Source organism: Poecilia latipinna, unplaced genomic scaffold, assembly GCF_001443285.1.
Source record: "Poecilia latipinna isolate Pla-1442-1.1 unplaced genomic scaffold, P_latipinna-1.0 Scaffold1914, whole genome shotgun sequence".
Classification (NCBI taxonomy): Eukaryota; Metazoa; Chordata; class Actinopteri; order Cyprinodontiformes; family Poeciliidae; genus Poecilia; species Poecilia latipinna.
In genome coordinates this window covers 1-26483 of record NW_015114530.1, presented here as the reverse complement: position 1 = coordinate 26483, position 26483 = coordinate 1, and the positions used below count along the sequence as shown (strand labels likewise).

Here is a 26483-nt window from a genome sequence, read left to right as displayed (position 1 = left end):
TGATCGAATCACATAACACGGTTTCCCCCCAGATAACTTGCTGTGTCCGGTGGTAGAGGTACCAGGGGCGTCATCCAGCAGCCTTGCATATTTTTAAAGTTGACAGAAAATTTGAGAATATGACGAAGTAAATATATGCTATTGGAAGACATTATTAACAATACCTAAAAATCAACTTTAAAGTCTTAGCAAAAGAAAAATAAATAAATACACATTTTTTGTACTTCAGTTGTTTCATCCACTTTATTTGCTGAAGTTGTTGGTGTGTATAAAGATGGATAATAAAAAAAATACACCTCCCTATATGATTACATTCTATTTTGCCATTGTGCTTCCAGCCATTTCACCTAAGAGACTCTTTAATACTGTTACCGGTGTAGAGAAAATTATTTCAGAAATGAACAAATTATGCTTAGCCTGAAGGGGGGGAGGGGCAAGTAGAGTCTGGTGGCCCGCCAGGCTTATGACACTCTGAGGGAAACCCTGCACAATGTGCTGGCCTTCTGAGACAGAAAACTTTCTATCGATCTATTTAATTTGATTTCTTGACCAGCCTGCAGGAGATGTCCTTGAAAAATCTCTATGTATTTAACTGCTGTCAGCTCTATGTAGACTAGCTGCACAGAGAACTGGACTTTATTCCACAGAAGACACAGACGTTAATTGTGAGTGAGAAGGAAAACCAGAGAAGTTTGTTTATTTAGGTTTGAGGATATCTAAAGTGATTTATCACAGATGGATTCCATGACTTTGCAGAAAAATCTGAAGGATGATTTGATTTATTTATTTTTTTTGTTTTCTCATATTTTATTGAATAAATAACCTATCCCTTTATTAGTAGATGTTATTTATTTATATATTTATCAGTGTTTTGAACTAAGCATTGTACAAATTGGAAGTAACATATTAATAAAAGGTTCAGACAAAAAGGAATCATTAATTAAAATGATTCTTCTTGTCCAAATATGGACATTCGATTTAAAAATGTTTGTTGTATTCGATTCAGTTTTAAAGTTCTAAAGTCCCCTCTCTTACCTCTCAGCATTCAGCTGTCCCTTTAAGTCCTGACGACCGTCTTAACGTGAAGCCACCATCACGTTCAGTCTTTAACGACGTGTTATGCTTCGTTTTGACCACAGGGTGGCAACGTTGTGTAACAAATCATTAAAATAACAAACACTGATTCCTTGATGAAGACACTAAAGAAGATGTTTTGCTTTCATTCTGTTTTTAAGAGGACAGAAGCAGTAACTCAATTCATTTCAATTCAACTTTATTAAAGCTACAGTACCCTGATTTATTTACAGACATAGACAACAGCAAATTATCAGTGTAAAAACTGTATTTGCTTAAAAAAAGGTCATACCATGAAACAAAATTACAGGCACAATTAAGAAAAAAGAAATACATAGCTTTTATTCCTCAGCAGAGGTTTAGAAGTTACACCAACATATTTTATCACAGGTTTGTTTGTAGCTTTTCATATATCAGGAGAGAATTTGCTCTTGCTTTGTTTTTCTCTGTCTTTGCTTGAAGACAGAGAAAAACAACACTCAGTGAACTGAGTTAGCACAATTGCTGATTAGATGGAAGAATAAAAACTGATTCATATAAACAGAAACGTAAAGGTATTTGCTATATCTTTCAGTCAAGCTTATAAAGTAGTTCAGCTTAAGTTGTTTTACAGCTCAGAAATCCCTAACAGTTGTCATTTTGCCTTATCAATAACAATTTCTTTGTTATTCTCCAAACAACTGGTGGCCTGAGCTTTAAATCATTTCTGAGGGAACATGGTTCCAGTAGTGATGGTAGGCAGACTTGTCTTTTCTTCAATCCATTTGTTGTAATTGGTAACTCTGGTGTAAACACCAGGTTTATTTTCCTTTGCACATCCGTCTCCCCAGCTAACAATGCCAAAGAGGAAGAGCGTGTTGTCGACTTCGCAGACCAGCGGTCCTCCCGAGTCACCCTGTCAGAGGGAGGCAGACAGCTTTAATGGGAACAAACATCATGTGTGGGAGAAATTCTCGAGTCAGGTATTGACATGCTTAAATACCTCACAGGCGTCCTGGCTCCAGTCGGGACGTGCAGCACAAAACATGTTGTTGTTGACCATTTCTCCATAATAATCCTTCTGTCGACACACATCATCAGCGAGGAGGTTCACCTGAGCCTTCCTGAGGAACTGAGAGTTGTACCATAACCCTGCAAAGGAAAGGAACAGATAAGACATTGCACAATAAAAACGGTATATTTTTACAACAGTACATCAATCTTATTTCTTTGTTTTAACATGCAGCCATGCAAAAAATAGCATTTCCATGACTGTCAACACAATCTATTAAAAAATATTAAGTTAATTCACGGACGCAAGTGCTTTTTTAAAAAAAAAAATGTTCCTGAGGTCACACTATGACTGTCCAAAGCTATCCATGAAATCTTTAATGAAGATGTTTGGACAGCTTTCGCAAGGTTTCAGTATTTTCAATAATTTAAATCAGGTTGAGGTCTGGACTTTGACTGGGCCATTGTGACACCTTGATTCTTTCTGCTTCTTTAGATATGCTGTTGCATGAGAGTCAGAGGCGGTGATGTTGGGTTTAAGAAATGTTCCTGAGAATTGCTGGGTGTGAACATTTGGTGTGAACGTTTTTGGGGACTCTTTCTCTAGAGATGATTGGCAGCTGTGTTAAATGTTGTCCACTTGTGTTATATGGATTCTCCAGAATTATGGCATTAAAATAGTTTGGTAATTAAATTAATATCCCTTCCCAAATTGATGCACAACAAAAATGTCTTGTTTAGATGGTTTTCGATCTTGGCGTGATGGACCAAATAAGTAAAACTGATGAGAATGACCGCATGTTATAGAGGCGATTGGACTCATGATGACCAACCAATCAAGTGCTGATTGACTTTTCAAGTAGAAAAAGCAAACATTGTTTTTCCATGGCTGTTCTGACAGCCTCACAATACTTAGTCTTTACATGAACAAGAACAAGGTATATCAAACTTTCTTCACCAAATTTCTCCTTCCCATATCCAGCAATCTCACAGGTGGTCCCTGGCGGGAGGCTCTTCAGAGGCGGTGGGAGGCAGACAGTCTTTACCGAGTTAGTCTCTTCAGCACACTTTCCATACATGGCCTTCAACTTCAGCAAAGCTGAGGGAAATCAGCACAAAAAGGACACAGTTTGTTCTATTTAAGCTGGTAAGCTTTCTTTAGGTAAGTAAGAATTTATGTTATTGGCTGTTTTTCTTTAGGAGGTCTTTGTAGCAAATAGATCCTTTCATACCAATGTCATTGTTATAGTTTTGTTCACTGTGGTTGAATTGTTCATGGATGAAGATTTGCTCCACTCTGAAAGTTTGCTCCACAGTTGAGTCACTCTCGTTGAGTGCATTTTTTCCCAGCGTGACAGACAAGCGTTGATGCCTCGTCTGAGAGCTAAAGCACGAACATACAACAGAAAAATCTGTCATTTCTTAGCACCGGCTCTGTTTACAGTAATTGACATAATGTCCTACCCTTCAGGGAAGCAGTGGGCAGCCGTGATGACCCAACAGGCAGATATCAGACTGCCCCCGCAGCGGAAAACATTCTGCTTCGATTTGCTACGCCAGAATATAGCAGCGATCCATGGGTGAGATTCCACAGTAGAAACTGTTCCACCCACAATCTTTGTCTGCTTCCGTATAGTCCGCTGACCACATGTCAGGTCTGCAGCTGGAAAAGAAGCCAAATTCAAAACTGTTGTTGGAAAACATATACATGACCAGGAACAAAAAAACAGAAAAAACATTTGCATTAGGAGCTTACATGCTTGTGGCATGATGGGTGAAGTTGAAGTTGAAGGTGCAGGTGAAGCTGTAAGATTGAAAATAATTATTTTTTCAAACCTTTGGAGCATGCACCTTGTGTGCCTGAAACATTCCTAATTTATTAAGATATTTTCCAAATTTTTCTTAGGAAAAAAAAGAGAAAAGATCTGAACTTGTCTAAGAGATTCAAGACCTACATCAAATCTGAGGCATGTGAATAAAAAAAAAAATCCTTTCAGGAAGAACATACTTACAGGATTCAACGTCACATTGGGGGATATCACAATATTCCCGGACCAGCTGGTGGTTTTTTCGAACGTTACACCATGGGCGTAGTCTGTACTGAATATTTCTGAAAGAAAAACAATGTCAAGAACCAACAAACAATAAATATCTTTGGCTTAAAATTGACAGTTTGACTGTAAAGACCCCGTGGAAAAGGCATGCATCCTCAGTAGGTATTTGGATGCCAAGATCTTCTCAGGAAGATCTTCTTATTGAATTTGTCATATGGCTCCTGGATTAAGGCACTTGGCTGGTTTAGATCATTTTTGCCTGACAAATTCCAGTTTATTCATGTCAACACTAATCCCAGTGAGGTATGTGGATCACGGGAAATTCTCCAAATTATACATGCCTCTACTTGATAAAATTGTGTTCCAGTATTGCGGTGATGGTACACAGACATATTAATCAGGTATATGGTGATATATACAAATATATTAAGCCAGAAAGCCTAATCCAAACATCCACTCTCACCTGACACTTGCTCAAGAGAAGGGATTGCTGCAAATTCATATCGTTTGACTGCAATTGACCTACCTTCCAAAGATAGATAACCTTTTTACCACCAGGCATGACAAACACAACTGATTTGCACTGTATTATTATATAGGAACCAAAGTGGAACGTCTATAACCGAATTTAAATCTATATCATTGGATCGCATTCATTTTATTAAATCAAACAGTATATTTCTGGGTACGACATATACTGTTGTGAGGTGTCTTGTTGACATGACATGTATCATTAATTTGCGCTAAATATGCGAACTGATCTAAAACATTAAATGTTGCAAGTAAGGCCAGGTAAGCAACAACATACATGCAGATAAACTGCTGTGTTTGACCTATATTCTACCAAAAGTGATTCAGTGAATCATGACAATCCCTCCGTTTTGTTAGAAGTATGACTAATTGCATGACAAAGATCTGTAACACACAATTTCCTTGTTTTGCAATTGGTATGAGAACAGAGACAGATGTTTAACATTCAAGCCATAGACCACCTGCAGTAGTTGTGTCGTCCAGAGTGAAGGTCTGAGGACAGGTAACGCCTCCTGGCATGTAAATCCCAGATCTCGCATGTTTTTCCGCTGACTGATTTTGAAACAGTCCCTCTGTAGAGTACTCCGATCCCTTCATAGCAGCTGTCACCTTTCTCTACAGCTACAGACACAAGTGATTAAAATGTGAACTGGCGTCACTGAAGTTTAGCTTGAAAAATCAGCTTCTCACCTATTTCACAGCGTCTCCCAGAAAGCCCATCAGGACACTTACAAAACAAGGGTGCACCAGTGATCAATGAAGGGACAGACAGGCCACCGTTGAGACAGAAAGTACCTGCAAGATGAAATGACACATTTAATACTCAGGAAACAAAATCAAGAAATCTTAATAAAGGATCTATTTACTGAAATTATCAGAGGAAGGCAGGGAAGCAGCAATGTTACTTCTTCTTCTTCCATGTCTCGAATGGCCCTGAAAATATTTTTCAATCAGTCAATACAGAAAAAAGTAAGTAAAATTTGACTTCAGATGAAATAAAAATGTCCTTACCACTTCAGCTAAAGAAAGAGCTATCAGCAAGCTTAAGAAAACCCCCGGACTCCTTGTGTTTATCATGGTTCTCGAGTGCAGTGGGTGAAATCCAAACGGGCTCTGCATGTGTGTTCTTGCAGGAGGTTTTGTGTGGGGCTTTGGTTTTCTCTGTTTTATGCCTGAAAGAGACTGAACTCTGATTGGCTGACAGCTGTTAAACAGCTGGCTGGCCCATTAGATTATGTAGTGAAGAAATCACAGTGTACAAGGTTTTTGAATGAGTCACCAGAGGTCACCCACATAGTTTCTTCTCAATATGACCGAAACAATCCAGCACCTGTTTAAATGACTAAACGAATTACGGGTTCTATGAAAATAGGTTGGTAATTAGGAAACCACAAAGTAGGATTTTATTCATTTAGATATCTTTAGTCTACTGAATGTAGGTTTCTACGCAATGTACAAACAATATGTTGGGTAACTGTGACTACTACAGTTACCCAAAATAACTGTATTTTGGGTAACTGTTGTTACCCAAAATAACTACAGTTATTATGATCATCATAATGTAATGATGATCATTACATTATCATCATAATGTAATGATAATGTAATATCATTACATTATCACTAATGTAATGATATTAGAAATATATAGTTTTGGTCTTCTACAATGAATGTGTACTATCTGTCCACTGACACAGATTACAGTCAGAGAGGGACTGATGAATATATCTTATTAAACTAGCCCTGCTTTGTTAAGCTAAGAAAAAAAAATTGTTTTCAACATATTTAAAAAAAATAAAACGCTGAAAGGTGTGTCCAGCGTTTTTCTCAATTCCCTTTTACCCTTGAGGCTTATAAATAAAAAGTAACCACTGTACCTCATTCAAAATACAGACTTTATTTGAAGGCCTCAGAGGGTTTTTAGAGAATATTGGTGAACAAACAGCATCATGTAGACTATAGAATGCAGCAGACAGATCAGGGATGAAGCTATGGAGAAGTTTAAAACATAGCTGGGTAATAAACCAACCCTAAAAGTGCTGTTCACTCCATCAAATGAAAATGTAATGAGTGTTACACAACTAGAAACCTACCAAGACATGGTAGGCCAGATAAAAACAGTACTTTAATCCTTTAATCAGTGGTGTTTTCTGATATGGGCGACATCTTGTGGGGGCGGCATGAGACACCCCTGTCCTCTTTGGTCCTCCAGTTAACCACCTGCCCATCCCTCATCAACAATTTCCGCCTGCGAGGGGAATGGAATGGAATGGAATGGAGCAATGCTTGGGATGTTTTCCCAGGGCGCCAAACCAGCTAGAACACCGCCTCCCACTCTAATCATAAAAGGAGCAAGAAAGGACGTGGGGATGCTGGTGAAGCTACATAGATCCACAGTTTAGCTGATTTAATCTAACAGTTTAGTGATGAACTTAGTCCTTCTGGGCATCCATTTAGTCGCATAAACTGATCAGACCGCATTCCTTAATTAATTGCTAAAACTCACCTTCCGCCGTAAAAGTCATAGGAGGTCACATTGATCTGTGATTTAGCTGCATTGTAGTTCATGCTGATCTTTCTTTCCTTCTTGTATTTAATTACGGTAGTTAATCAGTTGAAGTTATGTTTAAGTATTCCATTTTGCTTGTTTTTTTTTTTTTTTCATTAATTTGATCCTTTACTTATTCAAGTCTTTTCCTTCATAGATTGCATGTAGGTAGCTGGAGGTAGAAGTTACTGATGGAATATTTTGACTGTAAAGGTGGGCTACTTTGTAAATTCTCGGACTTAATTGAAGACAAGCCTGTTTCTGATCATTCCTTGTTGTGTGAGGAGTTTTCTGCTGTCCGGTAGCCTTACATTCATTCCTTCATCAAGCTTAGGGAAGGTGCACCAATTCAACTAAAGAAAATTGTATAAATAATTCATCATAATTATTAATAATTATATGACAAATATTAATGCAGTCTGCAGAAAGTCAAATTTGCAGCATCCTATAAGCCATACAGAGGGACACAGCCAACATGTGGAAGAAGGTCATCTGATCAGATGTGACTAAAATTAACCCTTTTGGTTGACAATAAAAACGCTATGTGTGGTGGATTACACAACACCAATCTCATGACAAAACATGGTAGTGGCAGCGTCATGCTGCGACAAAGCTTTTCTTCAGCAGGGACATGGAAACTGGTCAAAATTTACTGAACAATTTAACAATTTTAATTGCAAATTGATTAGGTGTCTGTGTTGTTTTAGAAAAGCCTGGGAAATATTTACTTACTCCCTTTTGATAGAATTTGTGCTTGTATTAAACATACAATAGTTACTTCAACACATAAAGTGTATTGCTAAACCAAAGTGTATTGTTGTAGTTATGGTTCAAAAGTCAGAACTTGTAGGTTATAATGTCAATCTATCAAGTTTATATAGCACATTTCAGCAGCAATGCAGTTCAAAGTGCTTTAAGTCATGAAAACATAACAACGTCATAAATACGTCAATTATAGGGGGCTGGACATCAGTGGTTTTATTCATTGCTGATTACCTTTACCGGCTGTTCTGCTTTGTGAACTTATGGTTCCATCTAGTGGCCACTTCATAAATGTATTCACCTGCAGTTGAACAGACAAGGAGAGGAAAAAAAGTCTCTCTTTGTAACGTTACATTCAGAGATGATCGTGCAGACAGTGATTATATAGGTCATCATGACGTGAATCTTATATGTAGAGAGTTTACCAGGAGAGTCACATGGTAACACGGGAAGATAAATATGTGCATGAAGGATCCCGGAAGTTTGCTCATCTGGATCCTGCTCAGCATGTGCTGCTTTCAGGGACAGTCAGAATTATTCCAACAAAATAATATTTGATTTAGGTTTGCCAGCAACGGCGGTTTATTATCAATTCAATTATTATATTTAGAAGCAATAACATTACTTTTGATATAAGTGTTTTGTTATTTAGCTCAGGCATTTTCTATCTGTTTTTGTATTATTTGTATTATTTATTATACATTATTTTCATATTTAATTATATTTTTATTTAGTCTACTTATACTTTATGGTTAAACTATATTTCTATTTGTAGTTTAGATTTCTTTTGAGAACGTGGCCGATATTGATTTGCATGTTAGTTTTTACTTCAATTAAAATCTTTAATTATGTACGGCTTTTATTTATGAGAAAGAAATATTCTCTCAACACAAAACTCATGTCCCTTTTCTGGTTAAAAATCGTTTGTTTTCTTGGTTTTTGTCTTTTTTAAATTTATGTTGTTTTAATTTCCGTAGATAATAAGATTATAGTTTTTCCTGTCAAAATTATATCCTAAATATTTTTGTATTTGCAAACTTCTAATATTTGTCTTAACACAGGTAGGTTAGCCTATTTACCAGTATAGTTTCTTGTCTTCCCTTTTACAATTTTACACGGACTTGTAAAATTCGAGTTTTCATGAACGCACCAGCTGCGCTGCGCTCTGAGTTGAGATGAGGAGAAATTATCAGCAGAATCCGCAGGTAGGAGGACGCGGCTGTTGGACACAGAAAAAATGGGAAACGCTGACACTAAGCTTCACTTTAGGAAAGCGGTGATCCAGCTGACGACCAAAATTCAGGTCTGTTTCTGTTTTCTTCATAATAAAGCTCTTGAACGCGCAAGGGAAAAAAAAAAACGTGATTCTGAACGATATTTGCTTACGACGATAAAAGTTGGTGTGCCAGATGGTAGCGTCAGGTGCAGGTCTTATTATCACAAGTGGAGTGGAAACAAACCGTTAGTAACTACACTTATAGATTTGAAATAAGGATAGGAAGTTAAGACGAGGAGCAATTATGATTTTATTATTTGCACTGTTTTGCGGAAGAAAAACCATCATTCTGCCAGTTTTGCATCATTTGTTTAATGCTACTTTACTATATGAAAAATGTGTTTGCCTGAAGGCTGGATTAGCTAAGGCCTACAGAAATTGTACCTTGACCATTTCTTATTTTAAGGTAGAATCGAAACCTCAGAAAAAGAAAAAAAAATATCAACGTTTTGGTCTTTATTTCATGAAAAAAAATCATTTGAGATCATCCCAACTGCTATTATCTGTTAAAGTTTATTTATCATCTGGTTTTTGCACATTTACTAAACATTTCACCTAGAAATTATCCCAGTCATACATAAAAAGTATAAAATAAACCTCTGACTCTTCAATAACAAATTAAATCATTAAAGTACCAGTGAAAACATGCTTGGTCATGAATTCTAAGAATATATATATATATATATATATATATATTATTGCTGCAACATAGCAGGACTTTTCGAATATTTTGTCAGAAATAAACTTCTTAGCTGAGTGAAAATTACTTCAGTCTAGCTGGGTTTATACGTGTGTTTTTATTTAATGGTAGCAGTTATGTGTATAACATGTCTACACGATTGGTGCTGCATAGCTGTTGAGCATTTTTATGAAAATGAAAACTTGGGTACACAAAGACTTTACAAAGTTTCCTGTACTGCAGCCTGTTGAAGCCACAGACAACGTGTTCTGGGACCAGTTCTGGGCCGAGTGCTCCATCGCCGTCCAGGATGTTTTTGCTCTGGTGCCTGCAGCAGAAATCCGAGCTGTCAGAGAGGAGTCTCCATCCAACCTAGCAACCCTGTGCTACAAGGTAACCTGGCCTCCTCAGAATGAGTGTCTTATTTAGATCATCTTTAGTAATATCACATGGTTAGATTTAAGTGCATTTCTGTTCCTCAAACATTTAATGGAATTGGTTTCTTTCTTCAAAATGGGAAAGACAAGTGGTCCTTTCACTGTTAATCTTCAGAAGTCAAAAAATTACTTCCTGAAAATACTTAATACCTATTTTTTTACTTTGTAAAATTATAATTTAAAATGTTTAAAACACCTCCAACTGTGACAAACAAGGTTTAATGAGAGCAAAAATTCATATTCTCAACATACAAAGTGAAAAACTTACAGGAAGTAGAAACATTTCTAAAACTTGCTGCTGGAACTCTGCTGCAAAAACTAACAACCTTGTGGTTACCAAGTTTTGATAGTGATTAATTTGAACATTTCTTAACATTTTTTATCAAGGGGATGCCAGTAACCATGCAAGATGAGAAATGCATTCTATTGGACAAGCACTCTAATTTAGGAGTCTGTACCACTAAAAGTGAAACTACTGTATTTCTAATTACAATGCATGTCATTTTTTATGTTTTTTTTTAAGAAGGTAACAGTAACAAAAGGGTTAAAACCAATAGCTTAGTTGGTTTGTTGTGAATATGATGTCCCTTTTGCATGATCACGCCTACAGACATTGCAGCCAACTCTCCCTTGTTAATCATCCAACCTCTAATCTGATCTTCCCACTGAAATATTTGACCGCTGGCTGAGGCTGAAGGATGATGTCTACAGATTTAGATATTTACTTGATCTAAATCTGCAATAAAATGAAAATCTTCTCTGTCTTCTCAGAGACTCAGACTGAAAATAATGCATTGAGTTTTGTAATGAATGAATTGGTCACTAAAACACAGAGAGTTGGTTTACAAGTTACCGTAGTTCCTACAGACAGCAAGGATTCCTGTGTTTTACATGACCGCTTGTATTGTTCATGCTGGATACAGTCAGAAACAAAGGAATGCAGATGTTTGTTATTCCCACACTTGGAGTACAAGAGGTCAGTCTAAAAGAGAAAAAAAAATAGATGGGAGGAGGAGAAACCACTCGTTAATCAACAAAACAAGTTATCAATAAAATTAGAAAAATACAGATAACGATCTAAGAAGCCAATTTTTGCTGTTTTTGTTTTTTTCTTCAAATCTTAGCTTGTTTTGAAGAATCCATTAACATATATTAGGTCAAAATTGCATTCATATCCTCTTTTTTTATAGTTTCTGTTACAATCAGTAATCTAAATGTTTTGCCATCTTTTTAATAAAAATGACTTAATGTAACTCTTCCAATAGAGATCTTTATAGCTTAATTTACATGTTTGACGTGGCTTGTTTCCAGGCAGTGGAGCGGCTGGTTCAATGTGCCGACTCTGGCTGCCCCTCGGAGAAGGAGCGTCAGATCGTGCTGAACTGCACCCGCCTTCTCACCCGGATCCTGCCGTACATTTTTGAGGATGCTGACTGGAGGGGCTTCTTCTGGTCCACCATTCCTGGCACGAAAAAATCCGGGGTACGACGCGTCGCCTGAGGGAGCTGACACTCTGACAGTTTATCTTTCTTTTTACTCTTTAAAGGTTTATCAGTTATACTCAAGTTGAAGGAAGAGCTAAATGACATTTTCTGGATATTTTAGCTTTAATAATCTTAAATACATCTTCTTTTTTTTTTTTACTTGCAAAGATATTTTCAAGTTACGTAGGTGGATATGGTTTATTCTTGGTATGTAATCTGTGGAAGCTGCTGCCGGAGAAATCCATTCTGTCTGCAGACAGGAGTGTTCAACCTATTAGCTATCCTTCCATCACACAGTTTGTAGCCCTTTGATAGCTTCAGCTACAATAATCTGGCCTGGCTAGAAAAGATGCTGCTCTTTGATTTTCAGAGCAGATCTTGCAGTGTAAGATAAAACCACTGCTGCTGTCGATGCAAAGGTCTCCATCCAAAGCTGGACTCTCGCTCCTCTCCTCCTCTCCCACCCTGCCCACCTGCTGCTGAGTCTCTGGTTACCTGGTCGACTGGGGACCATGGTGCAAACACTGCCCATATTGTATCTCCCACCGTCTACCCGCCAACGGTTGAGTTAAGGAGGGATTGAATGTCTGTTAATGAAAGTATGGTACTGAGGAGAAGAAGGGCTGCTGCAGGCGGAAAAGGCTGATGGCCTCTTTGCAATCAATTCAGTTATGCAGAAAACGTCTTTATTTCTGCATCGAACCAATCGAACGTTAAATTAAATGTTTGCCTGGCGAGTGTGAAACTACATTTTGGGATGGAGATCTGTAAATACAAGGAGTAAAAGATGAGCTAGAGTAAAATATTCTTTAATTAGTCAGTAAACCATATATAGATTAATTATTTTTTGTTACAAATATTCCTAATTATTCTTTTTTTTTCTAAGTAGTTCTCATTGGATTAACCTGTAGGATTTGCTTGTTGCTGTACTCGATGATAAGGCTTACTGATATTAGCAATAAAAACTAAACAGTGCATTTATCTGTATTTTATGTGTTTAAACATGATAGCAATGAGCTCACTTATAGTTTGTACATTGCTGTGTGCTTGGGATCAGCAGCAGTGCAGCAGTTCATCACTGCAGCTGTCACCAACATTTATGGCAGCCATATTGGATTTCAAAAGCAGTGTTGCTTAGAATCCTCATACTTAGTATGTGGTAACTGAGAGTTCACAGGATGTTGCAAGCTTCTTTTTTTTGTCTGATACAACTGAATCCTCTTCACTCTGCAAACACAACCACGCCAAAGAATGATGTTGTCTTGAGTATGGCGCATTCACTGATCAGAAAAACGAACAATTCTTTAGTTTCTGACCAGTCAGAGGGAAAAAAGATGAAAATCGTTCAGTCACCAGCACACTTCTTGGTTTATGTCTTTATAAAAACCTGCGAGACTTGTTTTCGAGTGATGCATTCGTGTTGCAGAGTTTGGACGAAGATGCTGATGAGAATGAAGCTCGGCCGCTGGCTGAATCCTTGCTGCTCACCGTCGCTGACCTGCTCTTCTGTCCAGATTTTACCGTCCAGAGTCACAAGAAGAACAACCCGGTCAGTGAGTTGAAAGAAGAACATTTATAGCCGGTCATTACAGATTAAGGCAGAGTTGAACATTCTCTTAAGTCCTTGGTAACATTAAGTGTTTTACTGTGCTGTGTCCAACTAAGGCTGGTACGTCTATTGCTCCAAACCGGTGTGATGGACAAATTTAACATTTAACTTGCACACACAGAAATAAAATGATCTCACACATGTTGTCCTAAACTCCTTGGTAATTACTTAAAGGACATCATTCCTATAACAGGCAGGCAAACAGAGCTAGCCAGCGTTTTCTCTAATGAAAGGTTTCAGGTCTTGTTTTCTTAACCTTCCTGTGGTACAAGTCTGTGCCGTTATCTCCTTCATGCAGCCCTCTGAGGCGGTTTGCTGGAGTTAATGAGTGACTCCATGGTGCAGGGGGAGGCAGGCTGGAGTGGCCGTATTTGAGCTGGGTGGACACGTCTTAACTGAGCTCTGCAAACATTTTAGAGACTGGGGAGGTGATCTGTGCTGCCATCAGAGGAAGTGGTCAGTGTTTATTCCCACCTGCCTCTATGGTTAACCAAGCATGAAGAATAGCTGGAAGGAAGCTGTGGGGAGCAAATAAAGTTTTCACTTTTCTGTCAGTGTTTGTTCACCTGGAGGTCAGTGTTTTTTTTTTCTGAAAAACAAAAAAACAAAACACTACTTAAATTGAATTCATTGTCTTATTTACCTTCCAGTGTTCAAACCCTCCTCTAATTTCTTGAAAAGTGACCTTGGTCAAGATTTCTCAAGGAATTCAAGCCAAGTGTTTAAGCATTTGGCTTGGACTTTGGTCACCTTTTTTTAGCCAGCTTCTGTCCAGTACCTCAGGGTCCATGAACAATGTTATCCACCAGCAGAAGGAGGTGTCATTTTATAAGAGTCAGCTGGACTGTGTGGGGGATCAGAACCACTATCGGTATAAAAAACAGTCTAATATTAAGTCTTAAAATTACAATAACACTACATACACACTTTTGGTCAAAAGTTTACCTTGTTGTGATTATTTATCTGTATTATTTATCAATAAGACTAAACCATCAAAGGAAATAAACTGATATGCAATTGGAGTGGAAAATGTTTTGTTGATGGATTCAACATGGAAGGAAGTGGGAAACAAATGACGCCTATATAAAAAAATTGTGGTTTGAGTTGGTTAAGTGTTGAATTCATATTTTCACTGAAAATAAATGAGAATTTAACTCCAACAAGGCAGTTCCTTTAGAGTTATGTTAGCTTAAATGTTGCCATTTTGAACGTCTAAATGAACTGAATCAACTAAATTGTTGGATCATGCATCTCCCAGGTCATGTGTCAGGTTGTTGCCTTTTTTTTTTGTTTGTTTTTGGTATAAATGAACTTATTTGTTTTTTTAGGTTTCACTTATTGGAGAGCATAATGGTGGCATAGCAGTTTCTGTTTCTGTTGTGCCACTGGAGAAGTTTAATGCAGCGTGCGGCTGTGTGCCCTTTTGTCAGATAACTTACAGAAACACCTCATCACTTCTATTCTTAAAGCTGCAGTTATCTGTGCCGAGGTGTCAAAGCCAGATAATGTCAGCAGAGTGTAATCGGCTCATTCTGCTTGCTGATTAACATGGACCAAGTGTCCAAATGCAGAACCTTCTTAGACCTTCATTATTTTTTCCCTTTAAACAATAAGAAATATTCCATGACGTGCTCTATGCTGGTTTGTAGCACAGTTTCACATTATGACTGAGTATGACAGAAAGATAATACCACAATTAATTATCATAACAGCACTTTTGCCAAATAATATGTCTCTAATCCCAATGACAGATTTTCTCTTCTCAGTGATCAAATCTGGTTTGTTACTAGATGTCACAAATAACACTGTACGTTTGTTAGAGAATAGTCTTCCACATATTATATATCTCAAACTATAATTTTTTTAAAACTCTTGTTTTGCTTCAGGATGCCTCAGAGGAAATGCGATCCATAGATAGCTGTGAGTACATCTGGGAGGCCGGGGTGGGCTTTGCTCAGTCGCCTCCCCCGAATTACATCCATGACCGGAACAGGTGAGACTGCAAGCTACATTTTATCTGTTTAGCTGCTATCCTAAAAAGGTGATGGACATTTTTTACTTCAAAGATGGGGGAAAATAAGGCATTAACATTTTGCTTTGTGATAATTTGGGTAAGATGAACCCACACAGTCAGTAATAAGCTAATAAGGCAATTCGTAAGAAATCAGTTTAAAGAATATTAACAGTCCTTAACCGTTAAACTGATTGCTTTAATATAAATGTGCTACATTGCTCAGCACTACAGGGATTTAGTGAGTTTAGTAACGTGTTATTTAATTAATATTGCTTTTTTCCCCACTTTGTAATTTTTCTGACTGCTGTTTTGATGGTAGATTCGTTGTGTGTTTTCAGGACAGAGCTGCTGAAGCTGCTTCTCACTTGCTTCTCTGAAGCCATGTATCTTTCTCCTTCATCTGAGACCCAAGTGCTTAACCCCTGGGTCTCCTTCTTCTGTTCTGCAGAAAACAGGTTGGCATGGCTCAAAAAAGCCACATCAAGATATTCTATGTGTAAATATGTGCTTTTGGAGCATTTACCATTTGTTTTATGTGACTGCAGTCCAGAAGAAATCTGATTGCTTTCGTTTATTTTGTCCTAGTGGATTGTTATTGCAGGTGCAGTGAAAACAGTTAGCGGCTTAAAGTGTAAAAATGCAAAGAACTTTCAATTCCTCTTGGAAAATCTCCTTCAAGTTCCTTTATATTCTTAGCTTTTCTTGCATGAACTGCACATTTAAGATATCCCCAAATTGGCTCAATAATGTTAAGGTCCAGAGGCTGAGATTTCCACTCCAGAACCTTCACCGTTTTTCTCCTGTATCCAAAAACAACTTATCTTGGTTTTGTATTATTTACAGTTTCCACCTCTGAATCTCTTCAGTTTATAGATGCTCTGTTGTAAACACCAGGATTATCTGTGTGCCATTGCTTCAGACATGCCTTGCCGCTCTTCACATCCCTGTTGAACGTGGTCTGTTCCTACGACCCGGTGGGATACGGTATCCCGTACAACCATCTGCTGTTCTCAGACTACCGAGAGCAGCTGGTGGAGCAGGCTCTGCAGGTCCTGATCGTCACCCTGGAGCACGAGACCGGGTCGGCTGTGAGCGCTGCCCTCCAGGCGCTGGACTCCTCCTCATCCAATCCATCTGAGGAGCTAGAGGTATGATGGATAAATGTTATTGTTGCCATTTTGCTGGAAAAAGTTACACTCTAAACTATACAGCAAACAATGTGAAAGAAGCATGTCAAAAGTAACACTAAAGAAGAATCAACACAGCTAAAAAAAAGAAGATTATGACTTAACTAATTTAATTTTAGTTCTACCTATTTCTGTAAGTCTATTGTCAGTCTCTCAAAACCTTTAACATAAGTCAACAGAAAATCCTGTTAATAAGTGCATAGGTTAAAATGAAGAATTCAAATTTTTTAATACACCTGTATTTTTTTTTTTAATATACAGCCAGCTGGACCTGACAACCTCTTTGTGAATTACCTCTCGAGGATTCACAGGGAGGAGGTACCAAACTGTAAACCTTCAGTTTCATCCACAGATAGAAGATTTCTGATTGGAAGCTTTAGCATATTCTCTGTATTGGTTCAACAGGATTTGAGTTTCGTCCTCCGAGGTTTTGCTCAGCTGCTCAACAACCCTCTGATCCAGACGTACCTTCCACGATCCACCAAGAAGATCCACTTCCACCAGGAGCTGCTAATTCTGTTCTGGAAGTTCTGCGATTTTAACAAAGTGAGAGGCTCCTTGCATTTTTAAATTGCGATCTTTTCACTTTTCTTAGGTTAAAGGGATAAAAAGTTACACTAACAGAGCACCTGTCTTTAACTCACTAACATGACTGTTTCTGCATGTTGCAGAAATTCCTGTTCTTCGTCCTAAAGAGCAGCGACGTCTTGGAGATGCTGGTTCCCATCCTGTTCTACCTGAACGATGCCAGAGCAGATCAGTGTGAGACACTTTCTGTGACATCTGAGCAAAAAAAAACAAAAACAAAAAAAATACATCCCTGTACACAGACATTGAGGCAAGGGTAAACCGCACAAACTTCTAAAAACTCTTCATGTTTGTGTGCATGTGCAGCTCGCGTGGGCCTCATGCACATTGGCGTGTTCATCCTGCTGCTGCTGAGCGGAGAGAGGAACTTTGGTGTTCGACTGAATAAACCGTACACGCTCCGTGTCCCCATGGACATTCCTGTCTTTACAGGAACCCACGCAGACCTGCTCATAGTGGTGAGAGACCTACTTTACTCGACTAAGAGATTGTCAACCTGCTAAAGCTTAACCTGTGCTTTACAAATATTTCACAACATTAAAACAGAAAATTTAAGAAAGGTTGGTTCAAAGGTTGGTTTTCTTTTCAAATCTGAAAAGCTCACTGAAGCTGCACACAAACTGGCAGATTCTACAAATTATTATAATTTTTTTGTATGTTTCAGCTTTAGATTATAATATGCTCTCAATAGTACCAAGAGTCATATTTATGTCCCTTCTTGTTTAGATTTTTCACAAAATAATTACCTGTGGACACCAGCGTCTCCATCCTCTGTTTGATTGCCTGCTCACCATAATTGTAAACAGTAAGTATGCCTGTAGACAATGCTGCCCCTTGGTGGAGAGTTGATGTAAGCACATTTTCTACCTCTGTAGTTTCACCCTACCTAAAGAGCCTGTCAATGGTGGCTGCCAACAAGCTGCTCCACCTGCTGGAGGCCTTCTCCACGCCCTGGTACCTCCTATCTGCACCTCAGAACCACAACCTGGTCTTCTTCCTGCTGGAGGTCTTCAACAACATCATCCAGTATCAGTTTGATGGTTAGAACAACAATGGGATCTTGTGAGTGCAGCTGCATTTAGGGCAACATTTTGATGTCTTGAACCTTCCCCACAGGCAACTTCAACCTAGTGTATGCCATCATTCGTAAGAGGAACGTTTTCCACCAGCTAGCCAACCTGCCCACGGATGAGGCATCCATTCAGAAAACTTTGCAGAAGAAGAAGAACAAGTCTGGGATCTCCCGCCTAAACTCCACAGATGGCGAGTCCATGGAGGGTTCCAGACCTGCTGCACCTGCTGAGCCCGGGACACTCAAAGCCACCTTAGAGGCCACTCCAGGTGGGGAAGAAACTACCAAGAAGAAATAGATAATAAGTTCTAAAAATATTATTTATTTATTTTTTTTGCAACTTTGACAAATAAGAATGTGAAATAAAATGGTAAAAAAAATAAATAACCCAAGAAAATCTCTAGTGACAGAAATTTATTTAAAAACAAAAAAACACCAAATAAATTTATAATAGAAAGCTAAAAACTGCCACGCTGGGACCTGTAATCTGAAAAGAACAAAATTATAAACCAACCATAAAAGTGTAAATTAAAATGTGACCAAGCCAACTGAAAGATGTTGTGAAAGAATGGACAAATTTTAAAGTAATATGAACAAAAAGAGGTAATTTAGAGCACTAGAAGCAACAAATTAAAGTGAACGTTGGAAGATTAGTGAGACATGGGTTTTGAACTTTTTTTGTGCGTGTCTGAAAAGTGTGGCTTGCATTTGTATTTAGAGCCCCTGTGGTTATTTAGAAACTCTGCAATCACATCTTGAAGGCCGTTGTTGTATGTCTTCTACAAACTTTACAAATCTACTGAAATGTTTGTACCCTCTTGTTTCCAAAATTCTTCAAACTACTAGTCAGGTTTGATGGAGAACTTCCATTTTCAAGTCAGGCCACAGATTTCCAGTCAGGCATCCAGGAAGTAACAGCTCATGTTGTTTCAGGAATTGATAAGATTACGGAGAAGTCTCAGGTAAGCGAAGACGGAACGATGATTGCCTTGCCTCGTTCAAGCTCTCCAGCAACACCACCTCACCGTGGTGCCATCAATGGAGCCAGCGACACGGAGTCCAACTCAGAAAGAGACAGCGAGGTACTGCAGATGCCTCGCTGCTCGCACTCTGTTTATTTTTCTGCTTTCTCACAGTTTCATCCTGTCATCAGGTCTTCACGAGGTCGCAGACATCAAGAAGTCGAATATCGAGCGTCTCATCTACTGCCGCTTGGACCGCTAATTCAGGCTGGGTGAGAGAGGTTTTTTTTTTTATGTTTATTTCTGCTGCTTGTTGGTTTTTGTCAGGAGATTTTATGCTTTATTTACCTGTTCCTGTTAGATGTTGTCATGGAAATCTAGACTTCCTCTGCAAACCATCATGCGGCTTCTGCAAGTCTTGGTCCCTCAGGTGGAGAAGATCTGCATCGACAAGTAGGAGAAAAGTTTTAATTAGAAGCCAGATGGATTTAATAGTTTAACTGATTTACAAGAGATTGCTGTAAATTCTGGCAGTGCTCAAATTGCAAATAAGCAAAAAGTTGATGTTTTGAGAATTTGATTCTTAAATCTGAGATGTTCCAATTGTTTAGAGCTGGATCAAATGAGGAGGTTTTGTTTTATCTTCAGGGGTTTAACAGATGAGTCAGAGATCTTGAAATTCCTGCAGCACGGCACGCTGGTCGGCCTCCTCCCAGTCCCTCACCCCATCCTGATCAGGAAGTACCAGGCCAACTCTGGCACTGCCATGTGGTTCCGGACCTACATGTGGGGAGTCATCTACCTACGGTAAACATACCGGATGTAGATTCACAGTGGATTTCAGTTTGGCTGCTGAAACTGATTTTTTCACTCTTCCTTCTGTTCTTTGAAGGAATGTGGATCCTCCAATCTGGTACGATACGGACATAAGGCTTTTTGAGATTCATAGGATTTAGAGGAGCTGCTGGAGTTGACCACAACAAGTTCTGCCAGATGATCTTTGACCAACTTACTCAAAAAATAAAGATTCTCTAAACATACCTTGAAAGTTCTTCATTATGCAATAAATCCAACATGAAATCATTGGTTGAATATAATGTTCTTCAATCACTTAAATACTTTATTTAAGAACTAATTGGAATGCACTACAGAAGATTTAGTACACACAGTGAAACACAGCTGTAGCAAAGATTTATGCTGCAGCTAGATAAAGTCTAAATCAAGTTGTCAAAAATATTTATGTCCTTTAAAAAAAAAAATGCTTATCAGAATTTTTATTTATTTTTTTAAAAGACTTTTTTAATTATTTTATTTCTTAAAAATATAAAAGGAACTGTACATAATTGTACTTATGCAAGCAATCTGCAGATTTAAAAAGTAATCAAATATAAATATTTGTATGTGAAAGGGGAAAAAATTATTGGCTCAGAGTGGGTGGACCTGGCTAAACTGGATTTACCAAATTTTACCTTTGGAAACAATAAAAAGCATGAAGAATTGATAAAATGCCTAAGTTTTAGAGCTGTCAACTTTCTGAATCGATTGGCTACAGTCAGTCAAACTAAAATGGAAAATAATTTTTGTATCTACTGGATGTGTAACTGTGAGGCCATTCGGTCAAATATACTATAAATTAGCTTATAGTGGACATAAGTTCGTAATTGTGTGACTATTCTGAACATGTTTTAAACATTTGGTGTTTGGAATTTGATCCGAGTGTGACATCTGTACTACAATCTTCGTATATTTGTAGAAAGATTACCGAGTGAGCGCTCTTTGGAGCAAACGATATCTGACGTATTTTTCTTCAGTAACCTTGGCAACAAGAATTTAGGCAGTTGGGGAGGCAGTAAACGTTTTTACGCTTTGTACGTACCTTGGAAAACTTTCGTCTTTGTAAGTATTTATGTGTTTGTAAAGCGCCTTGTTGTTTTCTTTGGCTGATAAAATGTAGAGCAGTGTGCATCTATGAGTGTGGATTTAAGAGGAGTGATAAATTTTTTCTTTGTTATATTTTCAGTTACAAAAACAGTTTGAATGTAGCAATATGAGTGCATTACCTAATAATGTATTTTTTTTCTCCAGCTAATAAAAAACAAGGTTTTTGTGGATACACGTCAACGAACAACTAGTAAAAACTTTTACTAGTTGTTCGCTGACAACTAGTAAACGCTTTTTACTAGTTGCTACACGTCAGTTGTTCGCTGACGTGTAGCTAATGACGTGTTGTGAGGACAGTGACCTCCTGGTGACCCCAACAAGGCGATCTCTGACAAGCAAGGGATATAAAGTAAAATGTTTGAGAACATACTGAATATGAATGCATGCGACGGGATCAGACTTTCAACTATTTTTAAAAGAATCTCACTGGTCTAAAAGAAAATACATGGTCAGAACTGAAAAGTCGTGTGCAGCAGGCGGCAACCTGTTTCACCCAAATCATATAATTTGAAAGGTAATTCTACCAAATAATATAAGGACATTTATGTCAAAGGTAAAGGTAACATCCAAAAATGTCTCATTCCAACATTTATTGTTTAATCTATTTCAATGCCAAACGGTAGGGAAGGGAAGAGTGTTTGTCCTTGTTCCATTTCTTGTTAATGGAACAAGAAAAGATCATTCGAGCAGTCGGGCTGTTTTGGATTTTAATGTTGTTTTGATCATTGTACACCTCAACAACATTTAAACGTTGTGGGGGTTGGAACTAAAAAAACAATTATGTGAAAACAATGACATTAAAGAGGGATGCTTAAATTTAACTTGTCGGGATTCGAAATCATCTTCAAAACTGAAGGATGCTCCAGATTTGACTTATACGTGAAGCGGGGCGCGTCTTTACGTGGAGACAACTCCGCCCATTCCTGACTTACAGCTGGCCGCCGTCTCTAAGCAACCAGCTGCCCAGCAGTGGGCTCTGCAGGCCGCAGCGTCCCGGAGCGAACCGAGAAGTCAGCTCTTCAAAGGGACTAAAGGTTATGGACTGGAGCTCAAATTGAGCCAAGGCCGCCATGAATGACCGGTACCACCGGGCGGCCCGGGACGGCTACCTGGACATCCTGAAGGAAGCCACTCGTAAGGAGCTGAACGCCCCGGACGAAGATGGGATGACGCCGACCTTATGGGCCGCTTACCACGGCAACCTGGAGGCTCTACGGCTCATCGTTGGCAGAGGGTGAGTCCATAAAAAATATTTATTGTTTGTTTATAAATAAATTTGTTATAGAGTTTGAAACGTGACCTAAGAACTATATTTAAAAAAAGGTAATTTAACCAAATCAAAGTCTAGTTTAAAATAGAATTATTATTATTATTATTATTATTATTATTATTATTATTATTGTTGTTGTTGTTATGGAAAAAACTAATCTAATCATAAGAAATAAAATATTGAGAATAAATGTTACTTCCTTCCTTAGCAGTTTAATTAGTGGAAGGACATATAGAGGGGTTTACAGCCCCATTACATAGAAAGGTCAGGTTAAACAAGTGAATGCACACTGTGACAGCTTCATGTTCAGTTATGATCAATTTTAGAACAGACCAGCCTGGTCAGCAGGCTAGCACTCTAAATCTTATCCAGAAGCCATCAGTAATAATTTCACTCAACTAGATTAAAAATGATCTAAAAGCGAAAATCCATTATGTTTGGCTGAATGTCTATGTTGAGATGCAGGAAAGGTTTTAGGATCAACATCTGCTGAGGTTTTCAAGCTACAACCAAAGCAGGATGCTGATCAAAGTGGCTCCTTGTTATCTGTTGAAGCAGAATGAAACAGTCTGGGTGCCCTTTATCGTGCAGCTGACTACAGGTTTATAGGGCATGCGGTGATACAGAGGACAGTCGACTCTTGGAAAGGTCATAGATATTGATTGATAGAAACAGACCAGGAGAAAGACATACACAGATTGTTGCAATGAATGTGTCAATAACACAGGAATTCCTGGAAGACTTGTATAATTGCTTTTTTCCTTCTTTTTTTTGCTAACATTTCAGTATAGCAAAGAATCTTCTTTATTTTTATACTACAGTGAGAATGTCTATTCAGTCATGTCTCCAAATTTTCATTTATTTGTTTTTGCCCAATACAATCGTCTTTAAGCCAAGCAGCAACATATTTACAAAGAATGTAGACACATATGTATTAAAAGAGAAACAATTAGAATTTATTGATGAAAAACTTTAACACCGCTAAATGTGTGTTAAAAAAATGTGGAAAAATATTTCTATGCCGTTAACTTTTCCACCTTTTGTCTCCTTGCAATTAAATCTCAGTGTTTACTTTATGTTACTGGGATTTTATATTATAGACCTGCGTACCCGGAGAGAACCCACGCATTCACAGGGAGAACATGCAAACTCCATGCAGAAAGACCCCGGGCTGGGAAACCGTCTTGCTACAAGGCAACAGTGCTACCAACTGCGACACTGTGCTGCCGTTCAGCTTCATCTCTTGTATTTTAATTTACATTTACAAAGCAGCATGTGCACACTGAAAGTTATATAATTCAAAAGGGGAAGTGTCATATTGTTTATGTCTTCAAACTTGTAGCTCATGACAAAATATGTATCAGTCACCGCAGTGATTTGATCATTTGGATTACCAGAAAGGTGACTTAAATGAACATAAAGAATCTAATGATTTGCTGTCTTAAACAATCTTTTTTAAGTCCAAAGCACCATAATTAACAATATTAATTGTTAATGACCTCGGTGCTTTCTATGACTGACCACACCAGCAGGGAAAAGCTATATTTTGAAAATGCTGGAGCCCTGAGCTACATTTAGCTTAGCTACCATTACCTTTAAGAAAAGGGACATTTCAGGATGCTTTTAGGGTAATTTTATCTAGCTTAGTGTCTAGAAATAATGGAAAAATACCCCTTTAAAAAGCAGATGGTACTAAGGCCTGCTTCGTTTTAACAATTCTAAGTATTAATAATGCAGAAGCAGCACAATAATTCAGATTATGTAATATCCTCCTGATGTTTCCCTCATGATTGACGAAAGAAAGCATATTTATTCTGGTCATGGGCACATAATTTCCTTCCTGAAACAATTCCTCTTCTTGCTGCTCGAACCAAAGTGGGTTAATGCAGTGCACTGATGAATCAATAGTTATACTAGCTCCTGTAATTAGTCTATCGAGTCTGAAGGTCCAACAGTGATTTAATTTTATAACACAATCTTTGAATATCAAAATACATTTTGTAGTGGTACATAAAAATTAAGCACAATGGTACAGCAACATATTTTCTTACCTTAAAAAAGCTGTTTGCCAACAGCAAATCAATCATCTTCTGTTTACAATTATAGACGGTCGCACTCCACTGTAACATACGTTATATTCACATTCTGTATATGGCACTGGTGTTTAAGTTTTAGAGGTTAAATCATTTTAATTACATTTGATTACACTTAGATTATTCTAAGTGTACAAGCAAACACCTAAACTATTCTATTGCATTTCATATCCCATACTTTTCTTGGGATTAAAGGATAACTGAGTGCCAAAAACAACTTGAGTTGCATTTAATGATTTTAAATGACTTACGAATAAAGTCTCACAGTCAGAGCTTCCTCAGAACAATTGCTCTTGACAGCAGCAGAAAACAGATTTGTTTTTTTGTTGTTTATCTCTGCTTTATCGCCTCTAAACTGGAGCTACATGTGATCAGATTACTGCCTGAGTTACGTAGGTGTGATTCCTGTTGCATGTTACTACAGTGATACATTTCCCACCGCTGCAACTGGATCTGCGTTACAGCTTTTAAACAAACAGCAGAACGAAGAACTTTAAAAAGGTCCATCAGGGTCACAAGCTGAAAATAAAGCCAGAGGAGATGCTGATGAGGCTGGTGGAACCTGTTGTGGTGACTGCATGTTTGTGGGTGTGTGCGAAAAAAAGACTTTGGGTGTGTGGGATGAATAATGCAATGTCACCTCTGTCATGTTTAACCTGCAGAGCTTCAATTATTGATCATGGACTGGCCGTGTAAGAGGAGGGAAAAAAAGAAAGAAAGTTTGTCGCTGCTGCAGCTGAATGCTCCTGTTTATGTCATGATAACGATACAGTAACACCTGGGGGAATAAACTGCATATTGGGGCTTATTCTTATAATTCATTAATATCAGGAGGAAGGAGGAAAAAAAACTGGATTTTCATGAAAATCAGTTTACTCGACTGTAATTACTTTAAAATTAGAATTTACTTTGTGTGATGATAAAGGCTGTTTCTATTCTATTCTATTCTATTCTATTCTATTCTAACTTTAAAATGAAGTTAATCAAAGAACAAGGGTTAGTTTATTTTAGCCACTTCTGATCCTCTTAAAGATCATCTGTAGATATCTAATTAATTTGAAGAAAAAAATCTTCCCCTAGCTGACTAACTTAACTCACACTCACAGTTAAAGTAGATTTTTGCCTTTTCTACAAGAAATCTCCCAGTGTCTACAGCTGAAAAGAAAACCTTTAAAATTAGCATAAGAATCAGTTCAATAAATTTAATTAGACATCTCCTCTCCTGTGTCTTAGAGGTGATCCAGACAAATGTGACATCTGGGGGAACACGCCACTCCACCTGGCAGCTGCCAACGGCCACCTCAGTTCGCTCTCCTTCCTGGTAGCTTTCGGTGCCAACCTTTGGTGTCTGGACAATGACTATCACACACCTCTGGACATGGCAGCCTCCAAGGGCCACATGGATTGTGTGCGATATCTGGACTCCACCGCCTCCAAGCAGATCACCCTCAACCCGAAGCTGGTCAGTAAGCTGAAAGACCGAGCATTTCGGGCTGCGGAGCGTCGCATCAAAGACTGTGAGAAGCTCCAAATGAGGCACCGGGAGCGCATGGAGAGGAAGTTCATGAAGGAGTCAGTGGCTCTGGACAACCTGGATGCTATTAGCTTCTCCAGCTACACCAGCAGCAGCACGCTAAGCCGCAAGTTCAACACAGTCACCTCCAACATGCCATATTCACAGGTGGTTATGAGTCAGATGTAAATAAGCATAATATTATATGTCTTCTAAATGCTAATAATGGTTTTTATGAGAAAAATTTAGATTATAACCAATTTTTCTTTACTATGTACTTATTGTTAAGAACTTGATGACGTTAAGAACTTGATGAAGACGTAGCCCACACACCCAAGGTTTTGTTTGAGCAATGGAAACTGGTTGTTTTTGACTGGTTAGCTTCATCTTTAACATTTC

The 26483-nt window shown here is 38.2% G+C and overlaps 3 protein-coding genes across 4 annotated transcripts; 2 read left to right on the top strand and 1 right to left on the bottom strand.

Annotated features, from left to right (window-relative positions):
- Nucleotides 1-1256: 1256 nt before the first annotated feature.
- LOC106935138 (tissue-type plasminogen activator-like) lies at nt 1257-5807 on the bottom strand. Of its 2 annotated transcripts, none has more exons than XM_015015458.1 (11): nt 5661-5807; nt 5516-5582; nt 5340-5444; nt 5111-5270; nt 4077-4174; nt 3821-3868; nt 3529-3727; nt 3297-3448; nt 3023-3163; nt 2057-2205; nt 1257-1969 (listed from the first exon to the last, which is right to left on the bottom strand). In XM_015015458.1, the coding sequence occupies exons 1-11, from the start codon at nt 5766-5768 to the stop codon at nt 1775-1777; spliced, it is 1422 nt and encodes a 473-aa protein (XP_014870944.1). In that variant the 5' UTR covers nt 5769-5807; the 3' UTR covers nt 1257-1774. The 2 variants fall into 2 exon arrangements, with proteins under 2 accessions (XP_014870944.1, XP_014870945.1); XM_015015459.1 differs by having other exon boundaries at nt 5525-5582.
- Nucleotides 5808-9122: 3315 nt separating this feature from the next.
- On the top strand, nt 9123-20350 carry LOC106935137 (protein HID1-like). The gene is made up of 19 exons (XM_015015457.1): nt 9123-9262; nt 10158-10307; nt 11663-11833; nt 13262-13384; nt 15331-15437; nt 15797-15913; nt 16378-16606; nt 16907-16963; nt 17051-17191; nt 17317-17407; nt 17540-17691; nt 17960-18038; nt 18109-18273; nt 18350-18574; nt 19239-19387; nt 19459-19539; nt 19629-19720; nt 19916-20074; nt 20160-20350. Exons 1-19 carry the CDS (start codon nt 9197-9199, stop codon nt 20221-20223), a joined length of 2418 nt encoding a protein of 805 aa, XP_014870943.1. The 5' UTR covers nt 9123-9196; the 3' UTR covers nt 20224-20350.
- Nucleotides 20351-21074: 724 nt separating this feature from the next.
- Nucleotides 21075-26468, top strand: LOC106935139 (Usher syndrome type-1G protein-like). The gene is made up of 3 exons (XM_015015460.1): nt 21075-21163; nt 21353-22442; nt 25805-26468. Exons 2-3 carry the CDS (start codon nt 22279-22281, stop codon nt 26271-26273), a joined length of 633 nt encoding a protein of 210 aa, XP_014870946.1. The 5' UTR covers nt 21075-21163; nt 21353-22278; the 3' UTR covers nt 26274-26468.
- The last annotated feature ends 15 nt before the right edge of the window (nt 26469-26483 follow it).

Coding starts and splice junctions, on each gene's coding strand:
- LOC106935138 (XM_015015458.1), bottom strand. CDS start 5,768: ATGCAGAGCCCGTTTGGATTTCACCCACTGCACTCGAGAACCATGATA. Junction 5,271..5,339: donor TGGGAGACGCTGTGAAATAG/GTGAGAAGCTGA, acceptor TTGTGTCTGTAG/CTGTAGAGAAAGGTGACAGC. Junction 4,175..5,110: donor GGACGACACAACTACTGCAG/GTGGTCTATGGC, acceptor TTTTTCTTTCAG/AAATATTCAGTACAGACTAC.
- LOC106935137 (XM_015015457.1), top strand. CDS start 9,197: ATGGGAAACGCTGACACTAAGCTTCACTTTAGGAAAGCGGTGATCCAG. Junction 18,274..18,349: donor CATCCAGTATCAGTTTGATG/GTTAGAACAACA, acceptor CCTTCCCCACAG/GCAACTTCAACCTAGTGTAT. Junction 18,575..19,238: donor CACCTTAGAGGCCACTCCAG/GTGGGGAAGAAA, acceptor ATGTTGTTTCAG/GAATTGATAAGATTACGGAG.
- LOC106935139 (XM_015015460.1), top strand. CDS start 22,279: ATGAATGACCGGTACCACCGGGCGGCCCGGGACGGCTACCTGGACATC. Junction 22,443..25,804: donor CGGCTCATCGTTGGCAGAGG/GTGAGTCCATAA, acceptor CCTGTGTCTTAG/AGGTGATCCAGACAAATGTG.